The 17,377-nt window shown below is 37.4% G+C and overlaps 1 protein-coding gene across 1 annotated transcript in view; it reads right to left on the bottom strand.

Annotated features, from left to right (window-relative positions):
• The window catches only part of MYOM2 (myomesin 2), a 164,728-nt gene that overhangs the window by 113,305 nt on the left and 34,046 nt on the right, over window positions 1–17,377 (bottom strand). Inside the window, exons 8-9 of the mRNA XM_007944429.1 lie at window positions 14,800–14,964; window positions 845–1,006 (exon numbers count right to left, since the gene is read on the bottom strand). Coding sequence (XP_007942620.1) covers window positions 845–1,006; window positions 14,800–14,964 — 327 coding nt within the window. The remainder of the gene's footprint in view (window positions 1–844; window positions 1,007–14,799; window positions 14,965–17,377) is intronic.

The raw sequence follows: 17,377 nt of genomic DNA, 5'->3' as shown, positions 1-17,377 counted from the left end.
TATGTGCCGTCGAGTCAAACCCGACTCATAGCGACCCCTCCTTGGGTTTCCGAGGCAGTATCACTACGGAAGTAGGATTGCCCAACCTTCCTATAACTTTTATAGATACAAAATTTTTATAGACATAGTCTGACACTGTGCCTGAATTATTCTGAATTTTTTTTTCTTTACATAAAATTGATTAATAAAGCCTACTTAACAGGGTTGTTGTGAGGATTAAATGTAACAATATATGTAGGACAGTTAGCACTTTGCCTGACAAAAACTTCCATAATTATTTATTATTATTATTATCATCTTAAACAGTAATTTAATTGAAGCTAGTGGTAATAATAATAATAGAATTGTCATCACTGTCTTCTTTTTAAGCAAAAGTCTAGAGGGAATGAATAGAGATGGCAGGGAGAGGTAAGGACACTCCTTAACTGGTATTCCTTACCAGATATGTCAGTCTGTGGAACTCTCCCTACTTGTGGGCTGAATCCCCTCAAGAGTTAGTAAATCAGATGTATTCATTTGGATATATCACTAGGAGTCAGGTTATAAATTCTAGTAATTTTATAAATTATGAGAAAGAAAAAAATTATGATTACAAGCTATTCCAATTGCATACCATTTATTTCATCTATTTATTATAAGGATACAATTCCATGTGTATGTGCACCTAAAAAATATTTATTTCACTATCAATTATACTTCTGAGGCAAAAATAATTTTTCTAATTTTTCAAGTGTCATACACTTTTTGCTTAGTTTCTTTTATCTTTCCATATCTTTTTGACATCTCATCTTATTGCATACTCTTAGGTCTTTGCTGTAACAATTTCACACCCATACATCCTTACCTCTAACAAACAGGAAGGCACTGTGGTCACTCACACCTCCTCTTGAAATAATTCTCAAGGTATAGAGGCCTTCATCATCCTTATTCAGGTGGCTGAATGACAAGGAGGCCTGACCTTCTCCAAAGAACATCTTTGTCCACTTCGATTCTTTCAATAGTACATCTGAAAGAGCATTAAAATTCAAGATCAGCCTCAGAAACAAATAGAAGAAAAATAAGTGGAAATTTATATGACCTCATGGCAGAGGATTGTCAAACCTGACACCAATAAAATTAGCGTTGACTTCATAAAAGTCTAAAAGCTGTTTGACATAAAGCACGCATGTGAATAAAAGGAAAATAGTGAAGAATAATTTGCCACATGGAACAAAAGGTCAGTATACTCAATGTATAATGGTAGAACGTGCCCTGGGAGGATCACTGGCTTTGTAAACCAGGGTTAATATGCCTGGTCACTACTTCTCAGAGGAAAGGCTACTCTCCATATGCCAGGTTCCTAATCTGTTGCACAATGATGCTAATAGTGTCTACCTCACAAGGTTTTTATTTGAAGTTAATGTTTTCATGTACAGAAAGCACTTAACTTAGTGGCACAGGAAAAGTCTTCAGTCAATGGTATTTAGAAATAAATAATAAAAATACCAACAAACTAATAGATAAAAGAACAATGAAAATAAACAAGTAATTTGTAAAAGAATAAGTGCAAGTGGCAAATTAGCTTCTGAAAAACTACTTAACATTCATAATCAAGAAAATGCAAAATAAAATAATGAGAAACTATTTTTCACCTACTCAGTTTGACAAGTGAAAAGAGGGCAACATCCATAATTGGAAAGGGCAGGAAGACACACTCATACCATTTTAGCACTCAAGTGCCTTATTTACTACAACATCAGAGCTCCTTTGTCCTTTTAGCAGGAGTTAGACTGGGTTCTCTAGAGAAACAAAACCAGTAAAGCTTATATAGAGAAAGAAAGAGAAATTTATCTTAGGAAAATGGCTCACACATTACAGAAGCTGGCAAGTCCAAAGTTCTTGGATCAAACGTCAAGCTGGAGGCTTTTACTGACTCAAGCAGCTGCAGGGGCTGAGGAGCTCAAGGTTGGCAGGCAGTATACTGGCTGTTGATGCCAATGAATGATGAATCCAAGATCTCCAGGCTGAATAGTGGATTGTTTGCTCACGAACAGTTGTAGGCAGCACAACTGAATACCAATCCACAGAATAATGTCTCTTTCCCAGGATGTCCATAAATATACTGGAAGCAGGCAACACCCCTAGGGAAACCCCCTTTCAATGGATTGGCTGCTCAAAAGTATGCATCTGATCCCATCATGGGAATAACCACATCGCAACTGCTTAAACCACACAGAATTGTGGTCCAGCCAAGTTGACACACAGCTCCAACTATCAGTCCACCCCCTGTCAAATTGGTAGTTGTACACATCTTCTTAACCATATATAATCTCTAAATAAGGACAATTATACACATAATATATTCAATATTCTTTGTCAACACCATAATTCAAATGCATTAATTCTTCCATGGTCTACTTTATTCATTGTCCAGCTTTCCAATGCATATGAGGTAATTGAAATACCACGGCTTGGGTCAGTGTCAAAGTCACATAATATCTCTTTAACACTTTAAAAAATTCTTTTAAAACAGATTTGCCCAGGGCAATATATTATCTGATTTCTTCACCATGGGCACTGATGGTGGATCCAAGTAAAATAAAATCCTTAACAATTTCATTTTTTCTCCATTTGTCATGAGGTTGCTAATTGGTCTAGTTGTGAGGTTTTTAATTTTCCTTATGTTGAGGTATAATCCATGCTGAAGGTTCTAGTCTTTCATCTTCAAAAAGTTTCAAGTCACCTTCACTTTCAGCAAGAAAGGTTGTGTCATCTGCATATCACACATTGTTAATGAGTCTTCCTCCAATCCTGATGCTGCATTCTTCGTCACATAATCCAGCTTCTTGGATTATTTACCCAGCATACAAAATGAATAAGCATGGTGAAAGAACATAACCCTAACACACAACTTCCCTGATTTTAAACCATGCAGTATCCCCTTGTTCTGTTCAAATGACTGCTTCTGGTCTTATCTACAGGTTTGTCATGAGCAGATTAAGTATTCTGGAATTCTCATATCAATATTCATATTGATTATTCATAATTTGTTATGATCCAAACAGTCAAATGCCTTTGCATAGTCAATAAAACATGGGGTCAATAAAACACAGGGTGAAATATCAGCAGGGTTGCCCATGGTTTCACCATGGTTTCAGTGGAGCTTGCTGACTAAGACAGAGTAGGAAGAATGATGTAGTCATGTACTTCAAAAGAACTGACCAGTGGAAATCTTGTGAATAGCATGGAAACACTCTGATATATTGCCAGAAGGTGATCCCCTCAAGTTGGAAGGCAGTCAAAACATGATTGGGAAGAGCTGTCTCCTCAAAGTAGAGTTGACCCTATTGCCATGGATGGATGGAGGATAGCTTTCAGGATCTTCAGTTGCTGATGTAGCATGACTCAAAATGAGAAGAAATAGCTGCAAACATCCATTAATAATCAGAATGTGTAATATACAATGTACGAATCTAGGAAAATTGTTAGTCATCAAAAATTAAATGGAATGCATAAAGATCTTTATCCTAGCCATCAGTAAGCTGATAGTGACTGGCATTGGTCATTGTGAACCAGACAATCATATGATCTACTATGCTGGAAAGGACAAATTGAAGAGGAATGACAACACATTCATCAGCAAGAAGAACATTTCAAGATCTTCCTGAAGTACAATGCTGTTAGTGAAAAGATAGCATCCATAAGCCTATAAGGAAGACCAGTTAATATGACTATTATTCAAATTTACTCACCAACTACTAAAGCCAAAGATGAAGAGACTGAAGATTTTTACCAGCTTCTGCAGTCTGAAATTTATCAAGCATGCAATAAATATGCAGTGATAATTACTAGTGATTAGAATGCAAAAGTTGGAAACAAAGAAGCATTAGCAGTTGGAAAATATGGCCTTGATGACAGAAATGACTGTGGAGATTTAAAGATTCTATTATTCTGAAAGTCAAATATTTACACATATAATCAATAGTTTCAATAATATCAAAGACCTATGAATTGTGTAATCTAGGCTAATCTAGGCTATGTCAATAATGACTGGGTTTCTTTTGCCTATTTTGATGTCTGAAAAATGGACACTTGAATTTACAATTTAGTATCAAGGCTGCCCATAATCTAATCCCAGCACACCTGATCAAGTGTATCTACCACTATTCCCCTTACAAAATCTGTTACAGGCAGAGTAATCTACTCGTTGTCCTCTGAAAATACAATACCCTTGAAATTTTTTAAATACCATTTTTCCCTCACCATTCAATGCAGTGGTACCCAACACTGGTTACACGGTGGAATCATCTGGGAAACTCATACAAACGTGGATGGCCAGGCCCCACTTCAGACTAATTAAATTGGAATCTCTGGCCTACCCCAAGCATTGAACATTTTTTAAAATATCCTCAGATGATTTTAATGTACTCCCACAGCCTTCCTCTCTTCATAGCCAAAGCCAATGAAAAGGTCTATCACAGGCTATTCAAGGAGCTTGTTACTAAAGTGAAATAACATGAAGTACAATTTGTTTACCCATCACTGTGCCCCAGTTCAAATAATTTTGCTGTGACTCTTTAGACTCCATTTTGAATGGCTTTTTTTTTTTTTAACCCTAAGTGTTTATGACTTACCTAGAAAAGCTGAGGGAAACAACTTAGTTTCACTCTTTCATGTTTTCACTAAGAAAGAAAATCTTGCAGCTAGACCCCTGGGACATCAATTGTCTATAGTAGACACATCCTCCAGAACTGCTGTACCTGCTTTGATGGAATTTTTCCTATCCATGTAACTGGTAGACATATATATTTCCAGTTCATGATCTCTCTCAAACTGTCAGTTCTGACATTGATCAAATTTCCTGCAGTTAGTTGAAATATGAGATGAAACATTTACTAGGAATCCTTTCCTTCAGTGAAAGAATGAATCACCTTACAAAGAGGGATTTGGTCTTTGTCCTCAGTTTCTTAGAGAAAATCTTTGAAATTTCCTGAGTAGTTGAGTAGCCTTTTGTTATCTAGGTATAAAAACTATAGCAGAGGATTCATGCTAATGAGTGGGGCATGGCCTGATATCAGCTGACCTCAAGAAGGAGAGCATGATTCAATCATGCACATGCAATGAAACTTCAATTATAACTACACAATGAAGTTGATACAGTGTCTGTACACAAATGTTCCAGGAGACTCATGGACAGTGAAGTACATCTATACATTGGCAGCACACCCTTGTTGGGACACAGAAACTATCCACTGGGAACCCTCCTGTACCTCACCCCATGTTGTTGTTGTTGTTAGGTGCCATCGAGTCGTCTCTGACTCATAGCAATCCTATGCACAGCAGAATGAAAGACTGCCCCATCTTGTGCCAGCCTCATGATCCTTGCCATACCTCACCCCATACGACTCTTGTTTATGCTCATCTTGATTTGTATCCTTTTGATATAATAAATCTGTAATCACTCCAACGAGTTATCAAATCCAAAAGAGTAGTAGGAGCCAACAGGTTAAGTGAGGAAACTCAAGGAAGGTTCTGAGCTTGTGGCAGGCACCCCAAAGAGAAACAGGTAAGCCTCAAATGTATGGGGAGCTCTGGTAAGGTAGTGCCTAAGGCATTTGACTGCTAACCAGAAGGCTGGTGGTTCAAACCAACCAGCCACTCCTCAGAAGGAAGACTGGACAACCTACTTCCATAGAGATACCACATAGGAAACCCAAGGAGGAATCTCTATGAGTTGGAATCAACTCCATGGCAGTGAGTTTGGTTTTTTGTTTTTTGTTTTGTTTTGGTTTTGTTTTGGTTTGGTCAGAAGTGGGGGTGTTGTGTGGACTCTCAAACTTGCAGTTGGTGGATGTTTATTTGGCAGTCTGAAGGATGAAGTTCTTTTTAACTTGTGAGATCTGACCTAGTTCCTGGCGGCTGGTGTCAGAGATGATTGAAAAGTGGGAAAGTGGAGATTTGATTAATCCTCACATTTTGGGGATTAGGTTATGTCAATTTTTATCTGTGTATCTTCTTTTCATAACTCTTCTTTGTCTTTCCAAGGCAAGTTTGATTTCCACCTCTTCCACGTTTCCTGGTTAGTCCAACCCATTGTGATTTTTCTCTTCTATAAATTCATATATAGTGGCTAAGACACTTGCCTGCTAACCAGACAGCTGGGGGTTCAAACCCACCAGCCACTCCTCGGAAGGAAGGTTGGGCAATCCTACTTCCGTAGTGATACTGCCTCGGAAACCCAAGGAGGGGTCGCTATGAGTCAGGGCTGACTCGACGGCACATAACAACAACAACAACAACAACATAAATTCATAGAATATGCCCAATTTAGTACTGATATTTTGCCTTGTGTCATATGTTATTGTTCATTATACCAATGTTACTTAACATTGTAGATGTTGGTACTATAAACTCAAAAAAGTCTTGAGACTTCACACTATTTAGGAAAGAGACATAGTATAGAGAGCTTGAAATTCATCATCCAATTCTTCTTAAACTTAAATTACTCTATCATTTTCTTAGGAGAACTCTGGTGATGTAGTGCCTAAGGCATGTGATTGCTAACCAGAAGCATGGAGGTTCAAACACACCAGCCACCCCTCATAAGGAAGATTGGGCAATCTACTTCCATAAAGATACCACCTCAGAAACCCAAGAAGGGGATGCTAGGAGTCAAAGTGACTCTATGGTAATGAGGTTTTTTTTGTTTTTTGTTTTTGTTTTTTTAGTTACTTTCTTGGTGAATTATAGGTGAAAAATAATTGACCTCTCTGAATCTTTGTTGTCACATATTAAAATAAATAAATAGCAATATCTACTTAAGTATTGTCGTCAGATTAGAGGTAATATTGAAAGCTAATAATAGTGCCTGGCACATAATAGATACTCAATAAATTAAATTATAATTGTTATTGTTGCTAGATGCTGTGGAGTGGATTTTCAACTCATAGTGACCCCATGTAACAGAGTTGTACTGTCCCATAGGGTTTCCTATGCTTTAATCTTTATAAAGCAAATCATCTGGTCTTTCTATCGCAAAGCTCTTGCATGGATTCCAACCACAAACCTTTTTTTTTATCAGCCAAACACTTAACCGTTGCTCCACCCAAATCTCCATTGCTGTCCAGTCAATTCCAACTCACAACGACCACCATATAGGACAGAGTAGAACTGCCTTATAAGTTTTCCAAGGCTGTAAATCTTTACAGAAGTAGACTGCCACTTCTTTCTCCAGCAGATAGGCTGGCAGCTTTGAATCACCAATCTTTCAGTTAGCAGAAGAATGCTTAAACACCATACCACCAGACCTTGTTGCACCACCAGGGTTCCTTAAATTGAAATTAGAATTATTATTTCCATTATTTTTGTCATTGTCTCCCCAACCTTTAAGCAAGGTAATATACTTAGATTAAGCATTGTACATACACATAAACCCTAGTGATTGTTTTAAGTATGTTCTCAGTTCTAGCTACACCCTAATGGACTGAACAACCTGTCCATTGGTTTTTTTTGTGCCAGTGACTCCTACTACTTAATTCTCTGACCCTGACCTCTCCCTAAAGCTGCAGATTTCTATACCATTCTGCTTACTCAACATTTCTATTGGGATATTAAATAGGCATATCAAAATTAACATAACTAAAATTAAATTCAAGGATCCTGGGTGGGACAAGCAGCTTGTAATCAGCTGCTAACCAAAAAGTTGGAGATTTGAATCCACTCAGCAACTTTGTGAAAGGCCTGGAAATCTGCTTTTGTAAAGATTACAGCCAAGAAAACCCACATTCATCATAGCACTATTCACTATAGCAAAGAGAGGGAAACAACCTAAGTTGACTGTCATCAAGTCATTTCCAACTCATAGCTATCCCATTTGGATTTCTGGACTATAAATCTTTACAGAAGTAGATTATCCTGTCCTCCTTCTACTGAGCTGCTGGTAGGTTTGAACTGCTGACTTTCCAGTTAGCAGTCAAGTGTCTTATCACTAAGCCACCAGAGCTTCTTAATGGAATACTACACAACATTAAATGACAGTGAAGAATCCATGAAACACCTCATCACCTGGATGGACTTGGAGGATATTATGCTGAGTGAAATGAGTCAATTACAGAAGGACAAATATATGAGTCCATTATTTAAAAAGTCAAGGAAAGGTAATTACTTTGTTGGTTACCAGGGATGAGAGGGACAGTGAAGGAAAATTTCTGACTAGTTAAGAGTCTTGTGCTGATTTGCCTGAAAGACAAGGCAATATAACAAAAGTGTGTGACCAGCACAATACCAATAGGGAAAAAGAGGATACAGATAGGTGCAGAAAAGATATAGAAAACAGAGGCAAATACTATTGCATATACAATACTGCATTATCATTAACAGCAAACACTAGTCTACACATGGATACATAGGCACACATGGAGAAGATCAGGTGTGGGTAGGAGAACAGGAATATACCCATTACCATAGATAGATTTGTCTAATGATGCTCCTACATGCATATTTGTGCTGCAAAGATATTCATATACATTATAGAACTAACAGGGGACAAGATTGAGGTAGCTTCTTAGCCACAACCAAGCACTTTGAGGGAGTGAGTCACCAGGCTTGCAGGCCCAGGAACATGGTCATGGGGAGCATCAAGCTCACTTAGAACAACACAGTACATAAAAATATTGTTCTACATCCTACTTGGGTGAGTAGTAACCAGAATCTTAAAAGCTTTTGAGCAGCCATCTAAGATGCAACTATTGGTCACTCCTCATCCAAAGAAAAGTGAAAAAATTAAAGACATATGGGAACAATTAGTCCAAGGGACTAATGAACCACAGGAACCTCAGCCTTCATAGCCCAGAGACCAGAAGAACCTTCCAATGCCCACCTTCCAATGTCTACCACTGGGAAAGGGATCAAAATTGGAGATCCTGGATAGAGTGGGAGGAAAAATGTAGAACAAAATTTAAAAACACAAAAAATGACCACAATTACTGGTCAGATAATCAAAAACCACCCAGTGCCATCTAATAGATTCTGACTCATAGCTACCCCCATTGAGTTTCCAAGGCTATAATTCTTTCCCACAGAGCAGCTGGTGGGTTTGAACCACCGACCTTCTGATTAGAAGCCACATGGCTTACCCGCTATATCACCAGAAATCCTGGTCAGATAGACCAGTAAGACCCTCAATCTAATTCCAGGCCCCCAAGGTTACCCTGATGGCCTGGGATTAGACTCACTACCATGGGTTCAAACCACTCCACAGAAGGAAGTTTGGGCAATCAACTTCCACAAAGATTTACTGCCTCAGAAACCCAAAGGGGATCACTGTCAGGAATCAACTCAATGACAGTGAGTTTGGTTTGGTTTTTTCCTTGTTGTTGCTGTTTGTTTGTTTTTACCGTGGGTTAGCACTCAGCTAAATAATAGAAAGTGAAACACCTACTCCAGGGAGATGCACTCAGAACAGTCAACTATGACAGATCAGAGGGGCAGCATTTGCATGGGGGAAAAACTAGACAAACAGGAATGCATAGGTAAGAAGGACACATGGAAAGGAGTAGTCAAAGGGAGGAGATAGGAGAGCTGTTTATTGTAGGGATTGTAATTGGTGCTATGAAACAAAATATGTATGAACTGTTAAGTGTAAAATGAACCTGCTTTGTAAATTTGCATCCAAATAACAATAAAAGAATTTTAAAAAATAAAATAAAAACCTTTGTAACTACTCTGTAACTGCTTTATAAGGGTTATCATGATGAGGGGGCCAACTCAACAGCAGTTAACAAGAAATGTAAATTCTTGGTTTTCTATTCCCTAACTGCTTCCTACTCCCTACTCTTCCACTCACTAATATATTACCAGCCACCTAGTTTCTCAAGCTAAAATCCTGAGAATAATTTTATCTCTTTTCTACTCTTACCTCACTTACAATATTTTAGCAAGTTCTGTTAGAACAAAATGAATTCTGAATCTCACGACTACTCACCAACTCCACCCTTAACACCTCTCCCCTAGATTATATCTCAGCCTTCTAAATGGTATCCTTGTTTCCACAGTATCCACATGCAAACACACACATACACTCAATTCTCCACTCAGTAACCAGAGGACATTTTCACAACATTATTTCGAGTTATATGTTATAAGTTGTTCTTTGCTCAATATCTTCAGTATCTTCCCATCATACTGGAAATAAAATCTAACCTATTCACCATGGCCTTCACCATCTGTATTTTAATCCTTATTTATTCCTTCCTTCCCAGTCATTTTTCTCCAGGAGTATGTTTCTTACTGTCTCTTGAAGAAGCAAAGACTTATTCTTACCTCAAGGTCTTTGCTTTGTTCTTTTCCCTGTTTCAAATGCTCTGAATATTTATCAATCTTGCTCCCTGACTGCATTCAGGTGTCTTCTCAAATATCACCTCCTCAGAGAGGTCTATTTATCCACAATTCTTCACTCATCAATAACTCTTCACTTCTCATCATGTCAGAGGATTTTATTTTATTTCTCTGCTCTCATTAGTGACTAATATCCACTGCCATTGAGGAGACTCCATCTTATGGCAACCTCATGTGTGACAGAGTAGAACAGTTCCATAAGGTATTCTTGGTTATGATGTTTACAGAAGCAGATTACCAAGTCTTTCTTCCATGGCACCACTGGTTTAGTTTGAACTGCCAACTTTAAGATTAGTAGTTGAGTGCAAACCACTTGCACCACTTAGGGATCCTAATGACATGACATTATATATTTCCTTTTTTTTAAGCCTTTTACCAATCACCAACCATAAGATATAAATTCCATGAAGCCAAGGCCTTTGTGCATTTTGTTTACAGCTAATTTCTCAGGCCTAGAAAAGAGCCTCACATCCTATAGGAGCCCAATAAATATTTGTGGAAGGACTGAATAGATCAGAGATGGAGGACAACATAACACCCTTTAATACTGCTCACAAAATATGCTCCACCCTCCTTTGTGCATGTCACTGTCAGCTGGCTGTAGGGAATTATGTGTTATTTGTTCGTCACCCTGCTAAAATGCAAGACACACGATGGTAGAGGTAGTATCAGTCCTATTTATTGCCAAATCCACTGGACCTAGTATGTCATACTTCACCAAATGTGTGTTTTCAAAATACACTTAAATTTACTTTTACCTTTGCTAAGTCTTACCAAGAAACCAGAGGCAATATCAGCATGCATGGTTTGAGTTGCCTTGTCTAATGACTACGTTGTTGTTGTTGTTATGTGCTGTCAAGTCAGACCCAACTCATAGCAACCCCTCCTTGGGTTTCCGAGGCAGTATCGCTATGGAAGTAGATTCCCTCATCTTCCTTCTGAGGAGTGGCTGATGGGTTTGAACCACCAGCCTTCTGGTTAGCAGTCAAGTGCCTTAGGCACTACACTACCAGAGTAAATCTTTAACAGAAGTGCTAGATCAATTGAGAGGATATACTGGTTCTCAGGAGAACTCACAGCTGCTTTGCAACCTGCCCACTGGGTGCTCACTGCAAATTACAGAATCCTGTTTATTGAGATACAGTGTTCTTCTAAAGATGTAAGCAGTGGCTGTGGGTCTTTCATGGATTAGACTCCAGAAAATACCCTTTAGTGGGGCATAGCTTTGTCTGTGAAAACCTCCAAAATTGATCTGAATTTCCAAAATAAGACCAGTTACCTACAGTGGCTGAGTACTCTGGCAAGGATTTTATGAAACTTGTTTCTCTCTGGCAAAATTCTTCACACACTAAAGGAAAAACTGTTTTTCATTATTAAATATGTAGTCAATATATATAAACCAAACAGAACCCACAATCAAATTTGCTGCTTAACTTTAGCAGGATGTGTATTTAGAAACCAGGTCCTGGAATTGAGGCCCATTCCATCACCTTACTTACCAAATCAGTCTCAAGTGCAAATCACACCCAAAAATAGTTTTAGGTTTTATTATAAGTAACCGACAGTTTTTCTTCAGTGATTACTTCAATATGATAGCTTTAGAGTACTAATCCATTTTAAATTGTGTCAGTAATTCCAAATTTCCTGTTTGCATAGTCAATTTCTTCATACCTATTAGAGGATTTCATTCAGCTGACTGACATTGCCTCTGGGGCTTACCAGCCACCTGGTGACTTTCAGCTTATTAATTTTAAATAGTAAAAAAATACCCTCTTGCATTTTAAAGTCTAAAAATAATCCAAAGAGGATTGTCTCCATTGCTTTCCATTTGAATAATAAAGTCTGTGATGATCTGATTATGACTGCTAATGTGTAGCTACTTTTATGACTAAATCTCACTCAAATATCACAAGTATCTAACTAAAAATGGAAGAATAAGTGTCAGAATGAGAAGAATTTTCATGACAATATATATTCCATCCAAATTGGTCAAGGTTTGTAAAATTGTCACCAGAATTCTATGCATTTCCTAGCCACTACAAAAAAATTCCATTTCTCTCCGAAAAGAGTAAATTACAATGCTAAATCCCTCTGCCACCACAGATACTCCTTTTCTCTCTCTCTCTCTTCCTATCTTTCTCTTTTTATCTACCTACTTCGCATATATCATGAAAAAACGCCATGGTTATAACCTCTCCAACAGCAAATTCTAGGTGAAAATGCCTCTACAGACCTACAGCCCCAGCAATTCATTCCTAGCCTGCTATGAACAAGGTCACAAGTATATTCTCTGTGCCTGGAACATGTTATCCACTTTTCTGCCTTCATGGTTTCACACACTAGAGTCCTCCTTCCTCTCTATCAGTTAAAAGCCTTCTCACCTTTCAATATTTTTTTTCCCCTAAACCTTGCCTTCATCACTCCAAAACCACTAACTACTAGCTCAGCCTCACTTGTATATATGGCCAGTATGCATGTATTTGGCAAATTATCATAGCCTGTTCTGGAATATTTCTTATACTTGAAAAGGATATTGCCTTACAATTTTGTATAACTTCCCCCTACCAATTTATACATATTTTATGAGCAGGAATGGAGTCACATGTTTCTTTATAATATTTCACGTCATGGGGGATTAAATCCAGGGACAGCAGGTTTGCATTAGAAGCAACATTGCAGAGAAGATGGAGAAATTTACTTCTAAAATTTGCCTAAATATAGAAAAAAAGACCTATTTTGACTGCTAAGGCAATATTACATGGTAGCTAAGAACAAAGATTCTGGAACCAGATTCTTGGGTTCAAATCCCAACTCTGCCACTAACCAGTAGAAAAGCCTTGAGCACATTACTTAATTTCACTTTCCTTATTGTCTATAATATGGAATTAATAGCAGTATCTATCTCCCATGGTTGTCATAAAAATAAATGAATTATTATACATAGAACAGAGTACAGAACATAATATTGTTGTTGTTGTTGGGTGAGTTTGAGTCAGCTCCAACTCATAGCTACCCTATGTACACCAAAACAGAGCACTGCCCTGTCCTGTGCTGACTTCATAACCCCTGCTGTGCTTGAGCCATTGTTGCAGCCGCTGTGTCAATCCATTTTGTTGAGGTTCTTCACCTTTTTTGCTGACCCTCCACTTTGTCAAGCATGATGTCCTTCTCCAGGGACTGGTCCCTGCTGACAACATGACCAGAGTAAAGTGAAATGAAATCTGGCTATTCTAGCTTCTAAGGAGCATTCCAGCTGCATCTCATTCCAGGAGAAATTTGTTCATTCTCTGGCAGTCCATGGTATTTTCATTATTTTTCTCCAACACCACAATTCAAAGGCATCAACTCTTCTCCTGTCTTCCTTATTCCTTGTTCAGCTTTTACATACATATGAGGCAATTAAAAACATCATGACTTGGGTTAGGCTCAAGTTAGTCTTCAAAGTCACATCTTTGCTCCTTTACACTTCAAAGAGATTTTTTGCAGTAGATTTTCCCAGTGCAATATGAGGTCTGATTTATTGACTGCTATTTCCATGTTTATTGTGGATTCAAATAAAAGGAAATCTCTGACAACTTCAATCTTCTCTCCAATTACTGTGATGTTATTATATATTGATCCAGTTGTGAGGATTTTTGTTTTCTTTATTTTGAGGGGTACTTCATACTTAAGGGCATAGTCTTTGATCTTCATCAGTAAGTGCTACACGTGTTCTTTACTTTCAACAAACAAAGTAGTGTTTTCTGCATATTGCATGTGGTTAGTGAGTCTTCCACCAATTCTGATGCAGCATTCTCATTCATGTAATCCACCTTTGGGACTAGTTGCTCAGCACACAGATTGAACAAGTATGGTGAAAGGATGCAACCTTGATGCTCACCATTCCTGATTTTAAACCATGCAGTATCCCCTTTTTCTGTTCTAACAACAGCCTCTTGATCTATGTACAAGTTCCTCACTATTACAATTAAGTGTTCTAGAATTCCCATTCTTCACAATGTTATCAATAATTTGTTATGATCCAGAACATAATAAGCTTTAGTAAATGCCAGCTATTGTGTTAGTTTAAGAAATTAAACATTTCTCATTTTTTTTAATCACATAGAAAACTTTTTTATGTAGCTATTAAAAAAATCTCTGAGCAATTCTTCTAAGTACAGTTAACTTACCAACAATCCCCTTGGATAAATTTCAAGGTCAGTGTCACTGCCACCAAGTTCTCTCATACTCAGTTAGTTTGCTTTGCTATCTGCAGCTAATATGGTAGTAAAAAGCTTATATGAAAAACTAGATGTAGATGAGGCAAATCTCAAACTGACAGTTAAGTTTATAAATTAATTGTGTACAAATAATTTAAGATCAGTAGCACACAAGTAGCTTTATTCACATGGGAGCATTTTCTAAGTGTGAGTTTGTGGTACTTACTGTCTCGGTACCATTCAGCTCGTGGCTGCACTCTTTTCAGGTCTGGCGTAACCAACAGAGTACACTTGAGAGTAAGAGTTTCACCTTCTCTCCTAAAGGTGACCCCAAATTTCTCCAAAAACTGAACATCAAAGTGAGTATATGGAATCACGGATGATAAGGGCACTACACAGGTGAATAATCAGACATAGAACAGATAAGTTAATAGATAAACATCATGCTGTTACCACAAAATTATCTCATACCCATAACATTTTGTTTACTTTCTCAAAAGAGACACTTATGAAGAATGAGAAAAACAGCCATGGAATTTCATTTTGTCATGTGTGCCAAAGGAGGATAAAGAAGAGTAGATGTACATGGAGGAAACGTACAATCTGAACCATACCTTTTGAGTAAAACATTTTAAGTTTTATGTTAACCCCAAAACTGTTTGAATTTGGGCATGCTGTATCAATTCTGAACCCACTTATCACCTCTTTAAAATGAACTGTGGTATATTCATTAACAGAATCTTATTTGTGCTGCAACCAAAATAATTTAGCTAGAACCATGGTTATCACTGTGATTAAATCTCTAAAATATGATATTTACTGAAAAAAAAAGTAAGTTACAAAAGAAAACTTAAAATGAATTTTAATCCCACCTCACCCCACCCCTAAAAATCTATTATTTACAAGTACATGCATGTAGTAAAGTTTACAAAATAGCTGCAAATTTTGAGTTAGTGGTTTCTTCTCAGGAGGAAGGCATAAAATAGCAAAGAGGCAGGGAAAGAGTATGGCACTTTCATGATCTCTGTGATAGTTCTATATCTCTAAAAAATAACTAGGGATTTCATTGAATTTTACACTTTAAAATGGTTAATTTTATGTTGTACAGATTTTACCTGAATAAATACATAAAATAATAACTAAAGCAAAATATTTACATTTGGTAAATATATAAGCTTTTATTTTTATCTATGCTTTTCAGTGTTATAAGTACCTCAAAATTTTTGTTTAGAAACATAAGCATTGAATAAATAAAAGAAAACCTGGGAATGGTACCAGGTAATCTCTGAGATCCCGTGCAGTTTCATGACTTTGTAGGGACAATTCTCCAAATCAACCTTTTTTTGTCGTTACGATCTGAAGAACACCACCGATAATTGTGGACACACAAATTCTGAGATGTCCCTGATTCACCACCATTGTATTTAGTCTGAACTTTTTCCAACTTGCCAGTTAGTGGCCTTGGACTCCACCCAGTGTTGAATATAAGCCCACACAGTAAAATTAACACAGAAATTATCAAAAGTAAACTATATAAGAGATTGCCAGAAAGACATTACACTCAATCATTGTTTTGGTCATTTCTTCATGTATTGACACTCAATTTGTAACATGTAAGTGTCAAATTGTGGTGAAATTAAAGATTCTATGAGAATACATAATTACTCTTTTGGAAGTTTAGATAAAATCTAAATCTCATTCCTAAAATCATAAGTAAGTCATATTTAAAGTATATATGTAGTTCTTTAATGCCATCAGCATGATCCTCCTCCTCTCCCTCACCTGACTTTAGAGAGCCCATTTTTTGGCTTTTCAGTCTAAAACTAGCCATGGAATTCAGAAAGGGACTCACATCATCACAGGGTCATTTCAAGGTCCCTATAACAATAGGGTACTGGATAAAGTACATTATGTATGATATAATCACATTGTGGAATAGTGTGTCCTATTAAATACTATGATTTAATGGGAAACATTAACAATAAAGCAATAAATGAAAAAGCAAGATATCAGCAAGAGAAAACAAGTTGCACATGCTACAGACACATAATTTAAGATATATTATATGTGTAAGACAAAAATAATTTTAAAATTTTGAAGCAAGAGCTCAAGCCAGTTTCTGAGCAAACATCTACTACACATCCCATTTTGATCTGAAGTGGCTGTTCATTTTAAATGACCACAGGGATTTTTTTTGGGGTGGGGGGGCAGCCTACTTCCGTAGTGATACTGCCTTGGCAACCCAAGGAAGGGTCGCTATGAGTCGGGCCGACTCTATGGCACATAACGACAACAACAAACATAAAATGTACTGTGTATTCAGATCAAGGGTTTGTATTTGGTTTTCTTTTTTTCTGATTTTGATCAAAATTTAAAGTGCCTCAAGGCCACAATTTCACCAGTCTCTAAAAACACCACCTAAATAAATAATTACATGAGTCAACAATTTTACATGGCCATGGAAATCTTGTGAAGTAGATGATTCTATTTTGTAATGACTTGTTAAAACTCCATTTTGCAGCAAAGTCCATTTCACAAGCCCTCCAGCATAACAGCATTTCTACTTCTTCCTACTCCTCTCAGAAAGCCCAGTAGCTATCTAAACCAAACATCCCTGAGAACCCACTCACCCCTTCCTTTCCCTGAGAGCTCTGTTAATAGTAATTCCCAGAGTTAGGGGCCCACATCCTGCCAACAGAAATTCTCAGAATTGAGGACCCTCACTCCGGATTGTGTGTTTCAGTTCTGATAATAAACTGACCACCAATCTTCCTCAAAATAGTAAGCTAACCATTAATCTTCCG

The sequence above is a fragment of the Orycteropus afer genome, unplaced genomic scaffold, assembly GCF_000298275.1.
Source record: "Orycteropus afer afer isolate SDZICR_OR568_19922 unplaced genomic scaffold, OryAfe1.0 scaffold00125, whole genome shotgun sequence".
Taxonomy (NCBI): domain Eukaryota; kingdom Metazoa; phylum Chordata; class Mammalia; order Tubulidentata; family Orycteropodidae; genus Orycteropus; species Orycteropus afer.
The sequence above is the reverse complement of the archived record's forward strand: the minus strand, read 5'-3'. Positions and strand labels throughout refer to the sequence as shown.